The sequence below is a fragment of the Chironomus tepperi genome, unplaced genomic scaffold, assembly GCF_022539635.2.
Source record: "Chironomus tepperi strain 1889 unplaced genomic scaffold, CSIRO-AGI_Ctep_v1 contig_419, whole genome shotgun sequence".
Lineage (NCBI taxonomy): Eukaryota > Metazoa > Arthropoda > Insecta > Diptera > Chironomidae > Chironomus > Chironomus tepperi.
Window position 1 is genome coordinate 349,271 of NW_027226541.1, and position 16,413 is coordinate 365,683.

Below are 16,413 nucleotides of genomic sequence, written 5' to 3' on the forward strand. Positions count from 1 at the left end.
TTAAAAAAAATTTAAAAATTTAAAAATTTAAAAATTTAAAAATTTAAAAATTTAAAAATTTAAAAATTTTAAAAAATTTAAAAATTTTAAAAAAATTTAAAAAAATTTTAAAAAAATTTAAAAATTTTAAAAAAATCAAATAAAAATGTTTAAAAATTTTAAAAAATCAAATAAAAATGTTTAAAAATTTAAAAATTTAAAAATTTTAAGAAAATTAAAAAAAATGTTTAAAAATTTAAAAATTTTAAAAAAATTAAAAAATTTTCAAAAAATTTCTAAATTCAAAAAATTTAAAAATTCAAAAATTTAAAAAAGTTAAAAAAATATTTAAGAATTTTAAAAAAATTTAAAAAAAATGTTTAAAAATTTAAAAATTTAAATGTTTAAAAATTCATGTTATAACGGAATTTAAAAATTTTAAAAATTAAAAAAGTCATAAAAATTAAAAAAAAAAATTCACAATTTTTATTTTTATAAGCCTTAATTTTTATTAAATTTTCTACAGGACATCCACATCATTTTCAGCCTTAATTCCACCAATTTTACCACGGCAGTTCCTTCATACTCTTAATTTTCGCAATATACTCCAACTTCTGTGCATCATCAATGTCCTTATGTGTTTTAATATGTCCAATAAAGTAGTCCTTACGTGCAGCTGTATGCGTACATCCCGGTACCTCACACGGCACCCTCTCAGTCACTGAATGATTCCTTGCTATATGCTTACTCAATACTTTCTTTGTACTAAAACTAGATCCACAAATTTCACAGCTAACTCGCTCACCCATGCCATGGACACTCGCCTGATGATTCATCAGTGCTGTCTTACCAAAAAAGACTTTTGTGCATCCCTCGATTGTGCATTCAAATGACGCTGGTGCATGCGTCCTCATATGACGTTTCATAAATGCACCAGGTGCAACTAGTTTACCGCACACCACACATGGGTCTTTTGTTCGATGAAATTGTGCCGTATGGACACGCCAATTTGGAAGTGATGTAAACATTTTGTTGCAAATTGTGCATGGAAATTCGCCTTTGGTGTGGACAATTTTCTAAAAATTCGATAAAAAGGGGTTAGTGGGTATTGATGAATATTGAGCAAGGGGTAGGGGACTTGGTATAGATTTGGGTGGGGTTGGGGGTCTGGTCAGGCATGGGAGTAAAATTTTAGATAGGGCTCGGATTTGTTCATGAAACAAATTGAGGAAATTGAAGAATTTTGATCCAAAAAGTGGATGAGGAGCAGTGGGGAATGGACACCACACTTACCTTCTTCCATTGCAAGGGGTACCCATAGCCAGGGGTATAGAAAGAAATTGGGGGGATTATGAAGCTTGTTATTGTAGGAAATTGAGAATTTGGATTTTGAAATTTTTGACTAGGAAATTGAAGATGTTTGCTTAGAAAGGAGGGTAGGGGTTGACCCAGGGGTGTACCCTGGATAGGTTGAATGCCAAAATACCCTCCTTTTTGAATCAAGTACTTCAATTTTCCTTTTTGAGACAAAAATTTAAATCAAATTCGACCCCCTCCTAATCATGGATTGAACCCCTTTGGCTCAACCCCCAAAAAAAAACCCCTAAATCCACCCCATCAATACCCCCCTTGAACACCCTGACACTACAATCTGATCCAATTTTGACTATATTTATGATTTACTTACCCGATGATAATTTAATCTCATTTGTGTCTTAAATGCAGCACCACATTCGCAAACAAAGTCTTTTGGAATATCAGCATGTTGCATTGTGAAATGATTACGTAGTGCCCATGTCGACAGATAAGAATTCTCGCAGTATTCACATTGGAAGCGTTGTCTGTAAAAAGAAGTGGAATTTTGGGTTGAAATTTTGTGGATTTTTGAGGGATTTTTGGTCAAATTTGGTGAATTTCCAGTCAAATTTTGTGGATTTCCAGTCAAATGTGGTGAATTTCCAGTCAAATGTGGTGAATTTCCAGTCAAATTTGGTGAATTTCCAGTCAAATTTTGGTGGATTTCCAGTCAAATTTTGTGGATTTCCTGTCAAAATTTGTGAAATTCCAGTCAAATTTTGTGGATTTCCAGTCAAATTTGGTGAATTTCCAGTCAAATTTGGTGGATTTCCAGTCAAATTTGGTGAATTTCCAGTCAAATTTGGTGAATTTCCAGTCAAATTTGTTGAATTTTCAGTCAACTTGGTGAATTTCCAGTCAAATTTTGTGGATTTCCAGTCAAATTTGGTGAGTTTCCAGTCAAATTTGGTGAATTTCAGTCAAAATTTGGTGAATTTCCATTCAAAATTGGTGAATTTCCAGTCAAATTTGGTAAAGTTAGCGCATCTTACCGAGATTCCTTCTGCATATGCTTCCTCACATGATACTGTATATCCCTCTTGACCTTAAACTTTTGCGGACACAAGTCACAAAAGAAGTAATATTCATCAGAATGCATTCGCTTGATATGTGCATCCATAGAACTTGTTGTTATCCATTTTGCACAAACTGGACATAATTCCCGTGAGCTGACAGTTCCAGCTGGTTTCTGGTCAACAGTCGTCATTGTCCAATATCTATTCTCATTCCTATCTGGATGTTCTGTCTCTAAATGATTCCGATAATGGTAACGTGACTTAAAAACTTTATCTTTACAAATTTGACATGTAAAAAATGATTCCTTTGGTGTCTTTTTGCGTCCGCCACGTTTTGACGGGGAACTGATGAGTCGGACCATTGGATCTTCATAGGACACGTCCTCAGATTCTAATAGTAGTGACTCATCCTCAATGATGTCCTCTTCCAGGCACTCAACCTTCCATTCCATACCAGATTCATCCTCAATGTATTCATCAACATCAAATTCTTCAGTCGGTTCCACTTTAATGTCATTGGACGATGACTCGCCAGCAATAAGTAGAGATTCATAGAGTCGCCGTTGATTTAGGCATAGTTCGGTTTTGAATTTTGAGAAGCTGAGTAGTTTGTCGTTACAGAAGCCGCAGATGTATCGAGTGTAGTTTTTTGAGTAGAACTGGAAGGATGAAAAATTGGTGAATAATTTGACATATTTTTATTTTGTCCTTTCTTTCATTCCCCAAATTTGCAGAATTATTCACGAAATATCCTCAGTTACCCCCTCCCCCTTAAAAATCCCAATGATTATCCTCAACTCGTCATTAAAATTGTTTGGATAATTATTGAAGTATTGATGTTGTTAAAACCAATCTTATCCGCAGTGCCAAGTCAAACCATAACCCTAGACCAAACCAAACCCCCACCCTAGACAAAACCCCATCCCCTATTCGCTATCCCATCCGTAATCCCTCTTAAATCTCCATAAATTAACTTCGGCTCGTCATTAGACTATTTTTAGGCAATTATTTAACTTATGGTGTTGTTTATCCCAACCCCAAGCCCAAATGGCAATCCATACTCCAACCCTAATTTCTATTTCCACCCACTACCCCTCCCTAACTCCTTCTAACCCTTCTCAATTCACCAAAAATTACACACGACTTGTCATTAGATTTTTTGGGTACTGTATATTAATTATTGAATTTAAAGTGTTGCCAGACTCAAATCAAAGCCAGCATCACTATCAACCCAGCCCCCAACCTCATTAACAATCCAAACGTCAACCCCTATGCCCATTCTCACCCTAAACTCTTCCGAAATCCCCAAAAATTCATTCCGAATCATGATTAGTCTCTTTCGACGTTTATTGAATTAATTATGCTGCTAGCCTCAATCCAAACACAAATCACATTGTCAAACCAAACCTCAGTATCAACCTCAATCTCACAACCAATCCAAACTTCAGCCCCAAACTCCTCTTCCATCCCCAATCCCTCCAAAAAGTAACTCAGACACGTATATTGATTGAATTTATGATATTGCTAATCTCTACGCAATCCCAAACCTCAACTCAAAGGATAATAGCAGTCTAGACTCCAATGCCAATCCAAATTCCAATTTCCATACCCAACCCCCTCCCGAATCTCCAAAACCTTCCCCGACTGTATTTTTTAAATTATTAATGAATTTATTGTGCTACTAATCCAATTGTGCTATTATCCCAAATTCCAGGACCAACTCAAACCTCAGTATCAGGTTCAATGACACTCCTGATTGGGTTAGTGAGGCTACTTTCAACCCCCAAACCCTCCCCAATTCCCCCAACAATAAACTCACCTCCGACTGCGTGACATCACAAAATGTTGCCTCCAATTCATCATTAAGACTCAATATTTTCTGTTGTTTTTTAAGAATTTTAAAGCAACAAGCACATTTACTAACTAAATCTTCGGGTGCTATACAATCCTCACCAGACACATCCATAATCCTTGACTATAGAATTTTGGCAAATCTTAATTAAAAAATCAAATTTTTAAAATTTTTTTTGAGATTTTTCTTTCAAATTGTTTATAAATACGATTAAGCTTCAGCACTCGATGCAGGTAGACATGAAATAAAATAAAAAAGTTTCGGAACAGATGCAGAAAGTATTTTCCCGCCAAAATATTTACTGAACGCACGCACTTTACCATGATAAATTTTTTATAGATTTTATTTTTGAAATAATTTTCAATTTTTCCGGTTCCTCAATGTCCTTATGGATACGGACATGATTAATGAGATTATCCTTTCGATTTGCAGCATATGAACAGCCATGAACCTGACATTGAACCTTCTCGGCTGTCGTGTGACTCCTCTCGATGTGCCTCTTAAGAACCTTTTTACTTCCAAATGACTTCCCACATCCTTCACAATAGTGCGTGTCGCCCATCTGATGGACCGTCCGTTGATGCTCGAGCATTGTTTCACGCATTGTAAAGGCTTTAAGGCACACTTCACATTCATTTGTTGGCTTTTCGTGGATCTTCATGTGACGTCTCATAAAGGTACCCGGTGCTACTAATTTACCGCAATAGATGCACGGACTTTTGGCTGAATGGAAGTGAGAATTGTGGATTTTTAAGTTGTGCATTGATGGATATGACTTGTTGCATTTTTCACAACGGTATTCGCCTTTTTCGTGGGTAATTTTCTGAAAAGATTGATAATTTTAGAATTTGATGACCAGGGCACCTCCCTCTTCAGGGCACCTCCTGCTCTAGGACATATTCTACCCCAGGACACATTCTCCTCCAGGACACATTCTACTCCAGGACATATTCTAATCCAGGACACATTCTACCCTAAGACACATTCTACTCCAGGACACATTCTAATCCAGGACACATTCTAATCCAGGACATATTCTACCCTAAGACACATTCTACTCCAGGACACATTCTTCTCCAGGACACATTCTCCTCCAGGACACATTCTAATCCAAGACACATTCCACCCCATGACACATTCTACTCCAAGACATATTCCACACCATGACACATTCTACGCTAGGACACATTCTGATCTAGGATACATTCTAATCCAGGACACATTCTACTCCAGGACACATTCTACTCCAGACCACATATTACTCCAAGACACATTCTAATACAGGACACATTATAATCTAGGACACATTCTACCCCAGGACACATTCTACTCCAGGACACATTCTACCTCAGGACATCTACTTCCTCATCCCCAAGGCACCTCCATATCCAAGACACCTCCTAACCCAGGACACCTTCTTCCCCATGATACATCCTTTCCCCATGATCACCCTGGAAACCTCCTACCCTCGAAGCAGCGTTCCCTAAAACCCCAAAACTTACTTTATGATAATTCAGTCTCAATTTGGTCTTAAATGAAGCTCCACATTCACACAAAAACTGTTCCTTAACATCCTCATGCCTCATCTTAATGTGATGCTGAAGTGATGAATTTTTTGTATATGAATTTTCACAATATTCACATTGATATGTCCTCCTTAGCTCCACTTCCGTATGCTTTGTTAAATGACTAATTAAATCACGTTTAATTTTAAATTTTTGTGGACATTGATCGCAATAGAAGTTGTAGCCTTCTGAGTGGATACGCTTTATGTGTGTATCAAGGGATCCGGATGAGAAATTTTTACCACAAATTGGACAAATTTGGATATTTGATGACTTAATGTCCACTTCCTTAACATCTGGCTGAATTTCATCATCAATAAATTCTGGATCTAAATATTCCTCGACGTATGCCTCGTCATAGTCAGTCTTTGTCTCGATGTCATCTAGTTTGGGATGTGATGATAGTGAAATTTCAAGATTTTTTTGATTTTCTTGAAGTTGGTGCTTAAAATTGTTGAATTCTGTCAGCTTTTCATCACATTCACTGCATATTGTTGATGAAAACTTCTTGGATATGAGCTGAAATTGAAGGAAATTTGAGTTATTTGAGGAACTTATTGGGGTTTTATAAAATTAGTGTCAGACACTATAGGGGTTGACAGGGGCTAACTTGGACGGAGGCTGGCAGGGGAGGTTGGTGACAGGGAGTAACAGCTGACAACTGACAGGGTGTGACATCTGACATGGTGGGACAGCTGACAGGGTGGGACTGCTTACAGAGAGTGACAGCTGATAGGGTGGGACACCTGACAGGGTGAGACACGTGACAGGGTGGAACAGCTGACAGGGTGTGACTGCTGACAGGGTGGGACAACTGACAGGGTGGGACAGTTGACAGGGTGGGACAGCTGACAGGGTGGGACAGCTGACAGGGTGGGACATCTGACAGGGTGTGACATCTGACAGGGTGGAATAGCTGACAGGGTGTGACATCTGACATGGTGGGACAGCTGACAGGGTGGGACTGCTTACAGAGAGTGACAGCTGATAGGGTGGGACACCTGACAGGGTGAGACACGTGACAGGGTGGAACAGCTGACAGGGTGTGACTGCTGACAGGGTGGGACAACTGACAGGGTGGGACAGTTGACAGGGTGGGACAGCTGACAGGGTGGGACAGCTGACAGGGTGGGACTGCTGACAGGGTGGGACAGCTGACAGGGTGGGACAGCTGACAGGGTGGGACATCTGGAAGGGTGGAATAGCAGACAGGGTGGGACAGCTGACAGGGTGGGACAGCTGTCAGGGTGGGATAGCTGACAGGGTGGGACAGCTGACAGGATGGGACAGCCGACATGGAGGGGCTCCAGTGCACTAAGTCCTGGTTCACTTGGGCCACTAAAACGATATTCCCTTGCCAGCTGAACAACAAAATGCCAATCAACCATTAAACTGCATTGCCAACTGTTCTTAGACAATTTTAATTCAAAATAATCAAATATTCCGCACCGTGCAGCTAAGGATAAACATATTAGCCCTAGCTCTCATCACTGTCCTCAACCAGCCATCCTACAGTCCATGATCACCTAAAAAACAACAAAATCTCATCAACCTTAATCTACTCACATCACATTGAACCAATTCAACAAATTTCCTCTCAATTTCTGTTGATATTTCCTTAACAATTGTGTTATTAATCTCCTTAAAGCAGCATCCGCATCGTCTTGCTAGTTCCTCTAAGCTTATTGCTTCCTCAGCTTCCATTCTTGATCATTTAATGCCTTGACTTAAAATTGTTCCAAACAATAACAAATAAAATTGAATGTTTTTTAAGAGTTCTCAACGATTTTGGTATGAAGCTTGTCGTGTCCAACAAAAAACAGTGAATTGATTACGGAACGCACTCATTCCATCAAAACATTCTTATAAGACTGATCTTACTAAAAAAATCCACTTTTTTACCTTAATTTAATAAACTTAGTTACTTAATATTCAACGATTTTTAATGCACAAGTACTTAATTGACAATACCAAGTCATGGTTCTGTTAGAAATTTGCGTCGATTCAGTGGAATCAATACAAAATGCTGTGGATGGTGGAGCTGATAGAATTGAGCTTTGTAGTGCTTTATCTGAAGGTGGATTGACACCAAGTGTTGGACTTTTTCATGCTGCTAAGAGAATTGTGAGTAGGAATAGACTAAGAAATAGTTAAGAGGGTTCAAAACAACTGAACTTGTCCCAAAACTGAATTTGTCCTTAAACTGAACTTATCCCTTAACTGAACTTGTCCTTAAACTGATCTTATCCCTTAACTGAACTTATCCTTTGATAAACCTTCCCTCAATATTGTCTCACCTTTGAACCAAACTTGCTGATAAACTAATCTCATCCTAAAACTAAACTTATCCTTAGAGTAAACTCGTCTCAAAACTGAACTCGCTCTAAAACTGAATTTTTCCTTCAGCTTAGCTTAAAGTAGTTGCCTCAATTGTTAATTGGGTTTATTCCCAAATTTGATTATTCCTGAAACTGAACTTGACCTTGACCTGAAGTATCCTAAAACTAAACTGATCCCTGAACTGAACCTATCGTAAAACTGAACTCATCCATAAACTGAACTTGTCCTTTAACTGAAGCGTTACTCAAATATGATTTCTTTTCAAACTAATCTTGTCCCTGTCTTAAAACTCAAACTTACCATCGACGTCATTTTTGTTCAACTAGTCTTGTCCTCAAAATTGGTTTGACTCTTAACTAAATTTGTTCCTTGGACTAAAGTTATCCTGAAACTGAACTTATCCTTTAACTGAATTACCTGCTAAGTTACCCAATTTTTAAAACTTGACTTATCCTTCAAATGAATTTATCTTTGAACTGAATTTATCCTGAAACGGAATTCGACCCGAACTGAACTTATCCTAAAATTGATCTCGTTCTTAAACAGAACTTATTTTCAATGTTGTCTTATTTCTTTGCTTAACTTATACTTAATTTTGACTTTTCTTTGAACTAAACTTGTCCCTGGACTGAACTTGTCCTAAAACTGAACATATTATTTAACTGAATTTATCCCTTTTTATGATTTTTTTCTTCGAACTGACTTATCCTTTGACTGAACTAATCCTTAAAATCAGAACTAGTCCTTAAACTGAACTTATCCTCAAATCAAACGTGCCCTAAAACTGAACTTATCTCCAAGCAATCCTCAATTTTCATCTCTTTCGACCATAATGCCTTCATGGTACCTCATCAGCATACTCATTGTCTGTTGAGGATCACCTAACTCCATATAATTATTCAGTATATCCCGGAATTGCTAACCCTAATCATTACTTTTGTTCCACAGACCCAAAACACAAAAACCAAAATTTTCGTCATGATTCGTATCCGCGGTGGCAACTTCCATTACTGCAACGACGAACTATCAGCAATGATTGAGGAAGTCAAATATTTTCGACAAAATCACGCCGACGGAATTGTTTTTGGTGCATTGACTGAAAATTATCAAATTGACATCGAAGCTTGCAAGCAAATTCTCAACACTTGGGGATGTGACAAGCCAGCAACATTTCATCGTGCATTTGACGAAACACATCCTGATGACGTCATCAAAAATGTCAAAATAATTGAAGAATTAGGATTTTCGAGAATACTGACAAGTGGATATGAAGCCACAGCTGAAATTGGAATTAAAAATATCCAAAAAATGATCCAACAGACTGAAAAATTAATAATAATGCCTGGATCAGGTCTTAATATTAATAATGTGCAATTTATTGTTGACAAGACTGGTTGTAAGGAGGTTCATGGATCTGCCCGGACTGAACGTGATATTTCAACAAGAATATCTGTGGGTGGATCCAAATTTTATGTCTGTGACAAAATTAAGGTTGAAAAAATTAATAAACTTTTAGATGTATAAGAGATTTATGCTTAATATCAGAGTGTGGCTTTTTCATAAAAAATCCGTTAAATTTTTCAAAATTTTTTTGTCGTTAAAATTCAAATTTTTTCTGACCGTTACTTTTACTTTTGTTCGTAACGTAAATTTTTATTTTAAAATAAGTTGAGTTCGAATTTTTCGACAATCTAATGTCGAAAAAGTCGAATTTGAGACGGCCACACTCTGCTTAACGTATTTATGGTTGTATGGTATTAAAATATATGTGAAATTTGTACTTATTTAAAAAAATAAAATAAAATATTGGGTATTTAAAATTGAGAAACATAAGAGGCAAAATACATAGTTGTTATCAGTAGTTCTATATTAAGCAAAGAGTGAGTTGAAAGCTAATTGTAAGTACGTATATAGGAAGAAGACAGAAGAGAAATGATGGGGCAACGTGGGAAGTACGACGGGTAAATGAAAGAAGAACGAGGGACGAACGAGAAGATAACGAAGGGGAACAAATAAGAGAGAGGAACTGGCTTCTGACTGGCACATTACCTAAGGTGGACAGAGAATTTTCGCAAAATATCGGGGCACTTAAAAGTTTGGCACCATTGGGGCTCATTTGGACTATTTTGAGTCTTAATATTCAAAAACCTAGTTAAATTACGTTAAAAACTTGCAAAAAATTGTAGAAAATGATCGAAATCCCCAAAAAAATATTTGGGCTTGAACTCGGACCCTCAAAATAAAAATGTTCAAAATTTGTCAAAAATTCTGCAATTTGTTTGGAATTTTTGACTTTTTGAAAAATCGGTACATTTTTAGAATTTGTCGGGACACAGCAGCAAAGAAGAAAAGTACAGCAGATGACCGCCCTAACGTTACTTCTCTCCCCTCTCTATTCTCTTCTCATCCCCCTTTAATCCCCTCTTTATCCCCCTTTAATCCCCTCTTTATCCCCTCTAATCCCTCCTCATCCCCCTCTTTACCCTGCAGCAAAATATGCCCGAAGAATCATACAAAACATCATAAAATTGCCGACCTTGACCCAACTTATTTTTATGAGCAAGTCTCAATAAGTCAACGACTCCTTATCTCCTTTTGTAATTGAGACATTTTTTGACGATGATTATTTTTTTATTCATAACGTGAATTTTGATTGAATCGTTGTGACTATAAAAGTGATTATTTTGAATTGCTGCTCAATATGAGGCTTATATTTGGGTAAGTTAGAACTAGACTAGACACTAGACTAGACACTAGACTAGACACTAGACTAGACACTAGACTAGACACTAGACTAGACACTAGACTAGACACTAGACTAGACACTAGACTAGACACTAGACTAGACACTAGACTAGACACTAGACTAGACACTAGACTAGACACTAGACTAGACACTAGACTAGACACTAGACTAGACACTAGACTAGACACTAGACTAGACACTAGACTAGACACTAGACTAGACACTAGACTAGACACTAGACTAGACACTAGACTAGACACTAGACTAGACACTAGACTAGACACTAGACTAGACACTAGACTAGACACTAGACTAGACACTAGACTAGACACTAGACTAGACACTAGACTAGCACTAGACTAGACACTAGACTAGACACTAGACTAGACACTAGACTAGACACTAGACTAGACACTAGACTAGACACTAGACTAGACACTAGACTAGACACTAGACTAGACACTAGACTAGACACTAGACTAGACACTAGACTAGACACTAGACTAGACACTAGACTAGACTAGACACTAGACTAGACACTAGACTAGACACTAGACTAGACACTAGACTAGACACTAGACTAGACACTAGACTAGACACTAGACTAGACACTAGACTAGACACTAGACTAGACACTAGACTAGACACTAGACTAGACACTAGACTAGACACTAGACTAGACACTAGACTAGACACTAGACTAGACACTAGACTAGACACTAGACTAGACACTAGACTAGACACTAGACTAGACACTAGACTAGACACTAGACTAGACACTAGACTAGACACTAGACTAGACACTAGACTAGACACTAGACTAGACACTAGACTAGACACTAGACTAGACACTAGACTAGACACTAGACTAGACACTAGACTAGACACTAGACTAGACACTAGACTAGACACTAGACTAGACACTAGACTAGACACTAGACTAGACACTAGACTAGACACTAGACTAGACACTAGACTAGACACTAGACTAGACACTAGACTAGACACTAGACTAGACACTAGACTAGACACTAGACTAGACACTAGACTAGACACTAGACTAGACACTAGACTAGACACTAGACTAGACACTAGACTAGACACTAGACTAGACACTAGACTAGACACTAGACTAGACACTAGACTAGACACTAGACTAGACACTAGACTAGACACTAGACTAGACACTAGACTAGACACTAGACTAGACACTAGACTAGACACTAGACTAGACACTAGACTAGACACTAGACTAGACACTAGACTAGACACTAGACTAGACACTAGACTAGACACTAGACTAGACACTAGACTAGAGACTAGACACTAGACTAGACACTAGACTAGACACTAGACTAGACACTAGACTAGACACTAGACTAGACACTAGACTAGACACTAGACTAGACACTAGACTAGACACTAGACTAGACACTAGACTAGACACTAGACTAGACACTAGACTAGACACTAGACTAGACACTAGACTAGACACTAGACTAGACACTAGACTAGACACTAGACTAGACACTAGACTAGACACTAGACTAGACACTAGACTAGACACTAGACTAGACACTAGACTAGACACTAGACTAGACACTAGACTAGACACTAGACTAGACACTAGACTAGACACTAGACTAGACACTAGACTAGACACTAGACTAGACACTAGATACCAATTTACTAATTATGTCCAATATTCCAGTGTTGGCGTGTATCTGTTGATCTTAGCGTACAAGTCAACGGAATCAACGACATTAACCTGCAATTTCTACATCGGTGACTTTTCACATTCCATTGATGCTTCATACTATTGTTCAGTTTATAACCTCAAAATGGAATCAAAAGAAGCTGCAATTATTGATGGCATTAATGGAACACATGAAGTCGGTCACAGCAATAACGACATTGTCGCATTTCAAATTTATGTTGCATATTTGGCTTGTTTTCCTCAAAATTTGGACAAATATTTTAAGAATTTAAAGGCAATTGCTCTACGTAGTTGTCGACTTAAGGAAATTCATCAGCATGACTTGAAGCCATTTCCAAATTTAGTGGATCTATACCTAAATGACAATTATATTCAAGTGCTGGAAGAGGGACTGTTTGACTATAATCAAAATTTAGTCTACATACGATTTTCAGGCAATGAAATTGTTCAAATTCATCCGAAAATATTTCAAAATTTGGAACATCTTACGCATGTAAATCTCACTGACAATGCCTGTATAAGCACATCAGCTGAAACTCCATCACAAGTTCATGAATTAATTCAACAAATCAGCTCAAAATGTCAAAATTCAGCATACCTTTATATCGAGTCCAAATTGAAGATCCTTGAAAGCAGCTCAAAATCATTGACACCGTCATCACTCAAGCTGCAACTTGATGACTTACAGACTGAAATTAGACGATCAGACTTTAGTGAACTTCCATCATTTAAGGATAGAATTGAGGTTCTTAAAGTCACAACGGTTGTTGGATTTGAAAGCAAAATCTGGCGTTAAACTGCAAAATTGATGCATTTTCATCCTTAAGTGCTGAGGGTCGAGGGTTATTAAGGGCTGTTAAGACATGTCGGTCACCTTGACTTTAGTCGATGTTTAAGTACGGACAACAATTTAATAAAAATTTAATTAGCAAAATTTATGATTTTTTTTCCATATTCCTTAATACTTACTTACTAGAGATCCGAATGACGGATATCCATACCGTCCGTTACCGGTAATTACCGGTAAATATCCGTTACCGTCAAATCCCGATCACCGGTAATTTTCGGACATCTATTGCTTACCTCCTCTGCTAATCCTACAGATCATTTTGTTGATCAACATAGTATCACATTTGGAATTAGAAATTGGCAAGCTGTAGCCGGCGATAGAGCTAGTTTTAGGCGGGTCATGAGGGAGGTCATGGTAATGACATTGCAACAACACATGCTGTCGAGCACATAATCATTCCGCATTTAAAATTGGGTAATTCCCAATTTGATATGAAATAATTCATTACTGCATAGCTATGCTGTATGCTTTATAAATATATAAAAAAAGCACAATTCTTATCAGAATTGTTTTGGTAAAGTTGAAACTCGTGGGAATATCCAACGGCAAATCATTTAAATACTGCAGATTTATACTTAATTTAATCATTAAGTGACTGTTTATTAAGCTGGTAACAATAAGGAATTAGAAGCATCGGGAAGCATGGACAATATTTTGTAAGTATTATTCCATAGCTCATCGGCATGTAGGCTCATGTTGCCAGGAGCACAGCCCTGTGGTGAGCAACTTGTATGCCACAAATGTATGCTGATTTGATAGAGGCATTCCACTATGGTATGTCCCTGATTAAGGAGCAATAAGGAGCATTTTGAGGATTTTGGCTATGCCCACATCTGAGTGTATCTCAGCATGTTGGCCGGTATCCCAAGCTACCTATCGATAAGTCCATAGGAATCACTTGACATTGTCTAAACCAGGATTTCTCTGGTGTTGGACATCAGCTCTGTCAGATCAGACACACAGCGGTTTGTGTCATGACTTCTCACCTTATTCCATTCCGTGTGACTTCCTGTGCTGTTGACTAATAAAATACATTAATTTTTTTCTTCAATATTTCAGTGTGACTGTCTGTTTCCTCATATCACTACTCAACGCTCCAATTGAGTCCATCACCATCGACTGTGCTTACCATTCTGGTGACTTCTCACATTCCCTTAAAGGTCCATCAAATTATTGGTGTAGAGTCGCCAATATGAATTTAATATCACGTCAAGACTTGATCGTACAAAACATAACCGGAACACATTTAAGCAACAAAATTGATGATAATGTTCGTGCCTTCCAAGTCTACACTGGAACTAATTATTACGGACTTAAAGGTGTTGAGAGATTTTTCAAAAATCTCCTAGCCGTTACATACCAGAGTTGTCAATTGAAGGAGATTCACAAGGAGGATTTAAAGCCATTCCCAAAAATTATTGATTTATACTTAAATGGCAATGATCTTGAGGTCATCGAAGAAGGCTTACTTGACTACAATCCAGAACTGGTATTCGTCTATCTTATAAACAACAAAATCACTCAAATTCATCCAAATGTTTTTGATAAATTAAATAAAATAACACATTTGTACATCAGCAGTAACACTTGTGCCTCTAAAGATGCCACAGACGCAGCAGCGACAAAAGCACTCATACAGCAAATCAGAACAGACAATTTATGTCAAAATGTTGAATTTATGAATTTTGACAGTAAATTGAAGATCCTGGAAAATAACCTTAAACCTATGAATGTGACTACATTTAAGGAACAACTTGATGGACTCAAAACTGAGCTTAAATATTCAAAATATTCCAAATATTCACCATTTGATGATCGACTTGAAACTCTCAAAACAGCAACATATGCTGAATATTGTCAGCATTTAAATCAAACAGACCTGATTGATGAATTGCCACAAAATGACAATAAGCCATTCCGTCTCGAAGATATGTCACATTATGACTATAAAGCTAAAACTATGGATGAAAATTTGAATGATTTTCAAAATAAAATTGCTGCATTGTCATCAAAAGTCACATCAATTGCTAAAATTGTGGAACAGCTGGAAGATAAGTTGAGTAAAATTTTTAAATCCATTAATCTTAAAGTGACTGTTGATGTATGAGATGAATAATATTTTAATAAATATGGATATTAGTGCTTATTATGTATCTCCAAAAAATCGACTTTTTGGCCCATTTTAAATTATTTCAGGCCAAACCCCTTACTTCGCTGGCCGTACAGATCAATTGTGATCCATGGCCTCCCTCAGTCGGCAACTAAAACTGGCTCTATCGCTGGCTATCGCTTGTCAATTACCAAAACCCATCTTATCCCCCAGTACACCCCAATCTGCTGAACTGTACTTCCAATATCTTCATTTAAATTCAATAAATTTAGTACTGCACTTATAAAGTGTCTAACCCCAGAATTGGCATTACTTTGAAAGTCCAGACACCAAAAAAAATTCAAAAAAGGCACTTCCACTTCACATTAGCTCATCAGATTGCTGTGTGAGCAACGATGCAAAAGTGCTTGGAATTAGAAACTGGCAGAAGTTATCTAAAGACAGATCCAGCTTTCGACGAATTCTAAATGCGGCAATGGGCTTCCGTACGCCTTCGCCAAGGAAGTAAGTATCCACTTCACATTACAGCCCTGCCAAATCTGACTATTGCATGAGATCTTTACGTAATAAGTGAACGACCCAATGTCAAGTCAATGAATTATATAACAAGGAACATAAGTTTAAATACTGCACGCATGCTGATAAAAACGACCGAAAAAGTCGTCATGTCCTTATCAGAGTTGAATATGTGTTCATTTTATAATTACATAAAATGCAACAAGGCACCAGACTTGTTATGATAAAGTTGAAATTTAACAGCAAAATTTATCGATTAAATTCACTAAATTGGATTGATTTTTTGGAAGTAAACATCCAATTCCTTTGCTGATACAAAGAAGGAAGCCATGTGAAGCTCTGAGGGGTATAAGGGGGAGTAGGGGA

The 16,413-nt window shown here is 37.4% G+C and overlaps 4 protein-coding genes across 4 annotated transcripts; 3 read left to right on the plus strand and 1 right to left on the minus strand.

Moving 5' to 3' along the window:
* Nucleotides 1–462: 462 nt before the first annotated feature.
* On the minus strand, nucleotides 463–7,548 carry LOC139097313 (zinc finger protein 62 homolog). The gene is made up of 7 exons (XM_070649122.1): nucleotides 7,335–7,548; nucleotides 5,706–6,287; nucleotides 4,524–5,026; nucleotides 4,171–4,321; nucleotides 2,328–3,010; nucleotides 1,667–1,820; nucleotides 463–1,055 (listed from the first exon to the last, which is right to left on the minus strand). The coding sequence occupies exons 1-7, from the start codon at nucleotides 7,470–7,472 to the stop codon at nucleotides 543–545; spliced, it is 2,724 nt and encodes a 907-aa protein (XP_070505223.1). The 5' UTR covers nucleotides 7,473–7,548; the 3' UTR covers nucleotides 463–542.
* Nucleotides 7,549–7,624: 76 nt separating this feature from the next.
* LOC139097296 (copper homeostasis protein cutC homolog) lies at nucleotides 7,625–9,952 on the plus strand. The gene is made up of 2 exons (XM_070649106.1): nucleotides 7,625–7,892; nucleotides 9,057–9,952. Exons 1-2 carry the CDS (start codon nucleotides 7,746–7,748, stop codon nucleotides 9,630–9,632), a joined length of 723 nt encoding a protein of 240 aa, XP_070505207.1. The 5' UTR covers nucleotides 7,625–7,745; the 3' UTR covers nucleotides 9,633–9,952.
* An 813-nt stretch (nucleotides 9,953–10,765) lies between these two features.
* Nucleotides 10,766–13,490, plus strand: LOC139097295 (leucine-rich repeat-containing protein 69-like). Its single transcript, XM_070649105.1, has 2 exons — nucleotides 10,766–10,826; nucleotides 12,566–13,490. Exons 1-2 carry the CDS (start codon nucleotides 10,810–10,812, stop codon nucleotides 13,365–13,367), a joined length of 819 nt encoding a protein of 272 aa, XP_070505206.1. The 5' UTR covers nucleotides 10,766–10,809; the 3' UTR covers nucleotides 13,368–13,490.
* Nucleotides 13,491–14,013: 523 nt separating this feature from the next.
* LOC139097289 (uncharacterized) lies at nucleotides 14,014–15,589 on the plus strand. The gene is made up of 2 exons (XM_070649086.1): nucleotides 14,014–14,077; nucleotides 14,481–15,589. Exons 1-2 carry the CDS (start codon nucleotides 14,064–14,066, stop codon nucleotides 15,526–15,528), a joined length of 1,062 nt encoding a protein of 353 aa, XP_070505187.1. The 5' UTR covers nucleotides 14,014–14,063; the 3' UTR covers nucleotides 15,529–15,589.
* Nucleotides 15,590–16,413: the final 824 nt, after the last annotated feature.

Excerpts from the sequence above, each read along its gene's own strand:
- LOC139097296 (XM_070649106.1), top strand. The coding sequence starts at position 7,746 with ATGGTTCTGTTAGAAATTTGCGTCGATTCAGTGGAATCAATACAAAAT. Across the intron at positions 7,893-9,056 it reads TTCATGCTGCTAAGAGAATT|ACCCAAAACACAAAAACCAA; the intron begins GTGAGTAGGAAT and ends TTTGTTCCACAG.
- LOC139097313 (XM_070649122.1), bottom strand. The coding sequence starts at position 7,472 with ATGGAAGCTGAGGAAGCAATAAGCTTAGAGGAACTAGCAAGACGATGC. Across the intron at positions 6,288-7,334 it reads TTGAATTGGTTCAATGTGAT|CTCATATCCAAGAAGTTTTC; the intron begins GTGAGTAGATTA and ends CTTCAATTTCAG. Across the intron at positions 1,821-2,327 it reads CATATGCAGAAGGAATCTCG|ACAACGCTTCCAATGTGAAT; the intron begins GTAAGATGCGCT and ends TTCTTTTTACAG.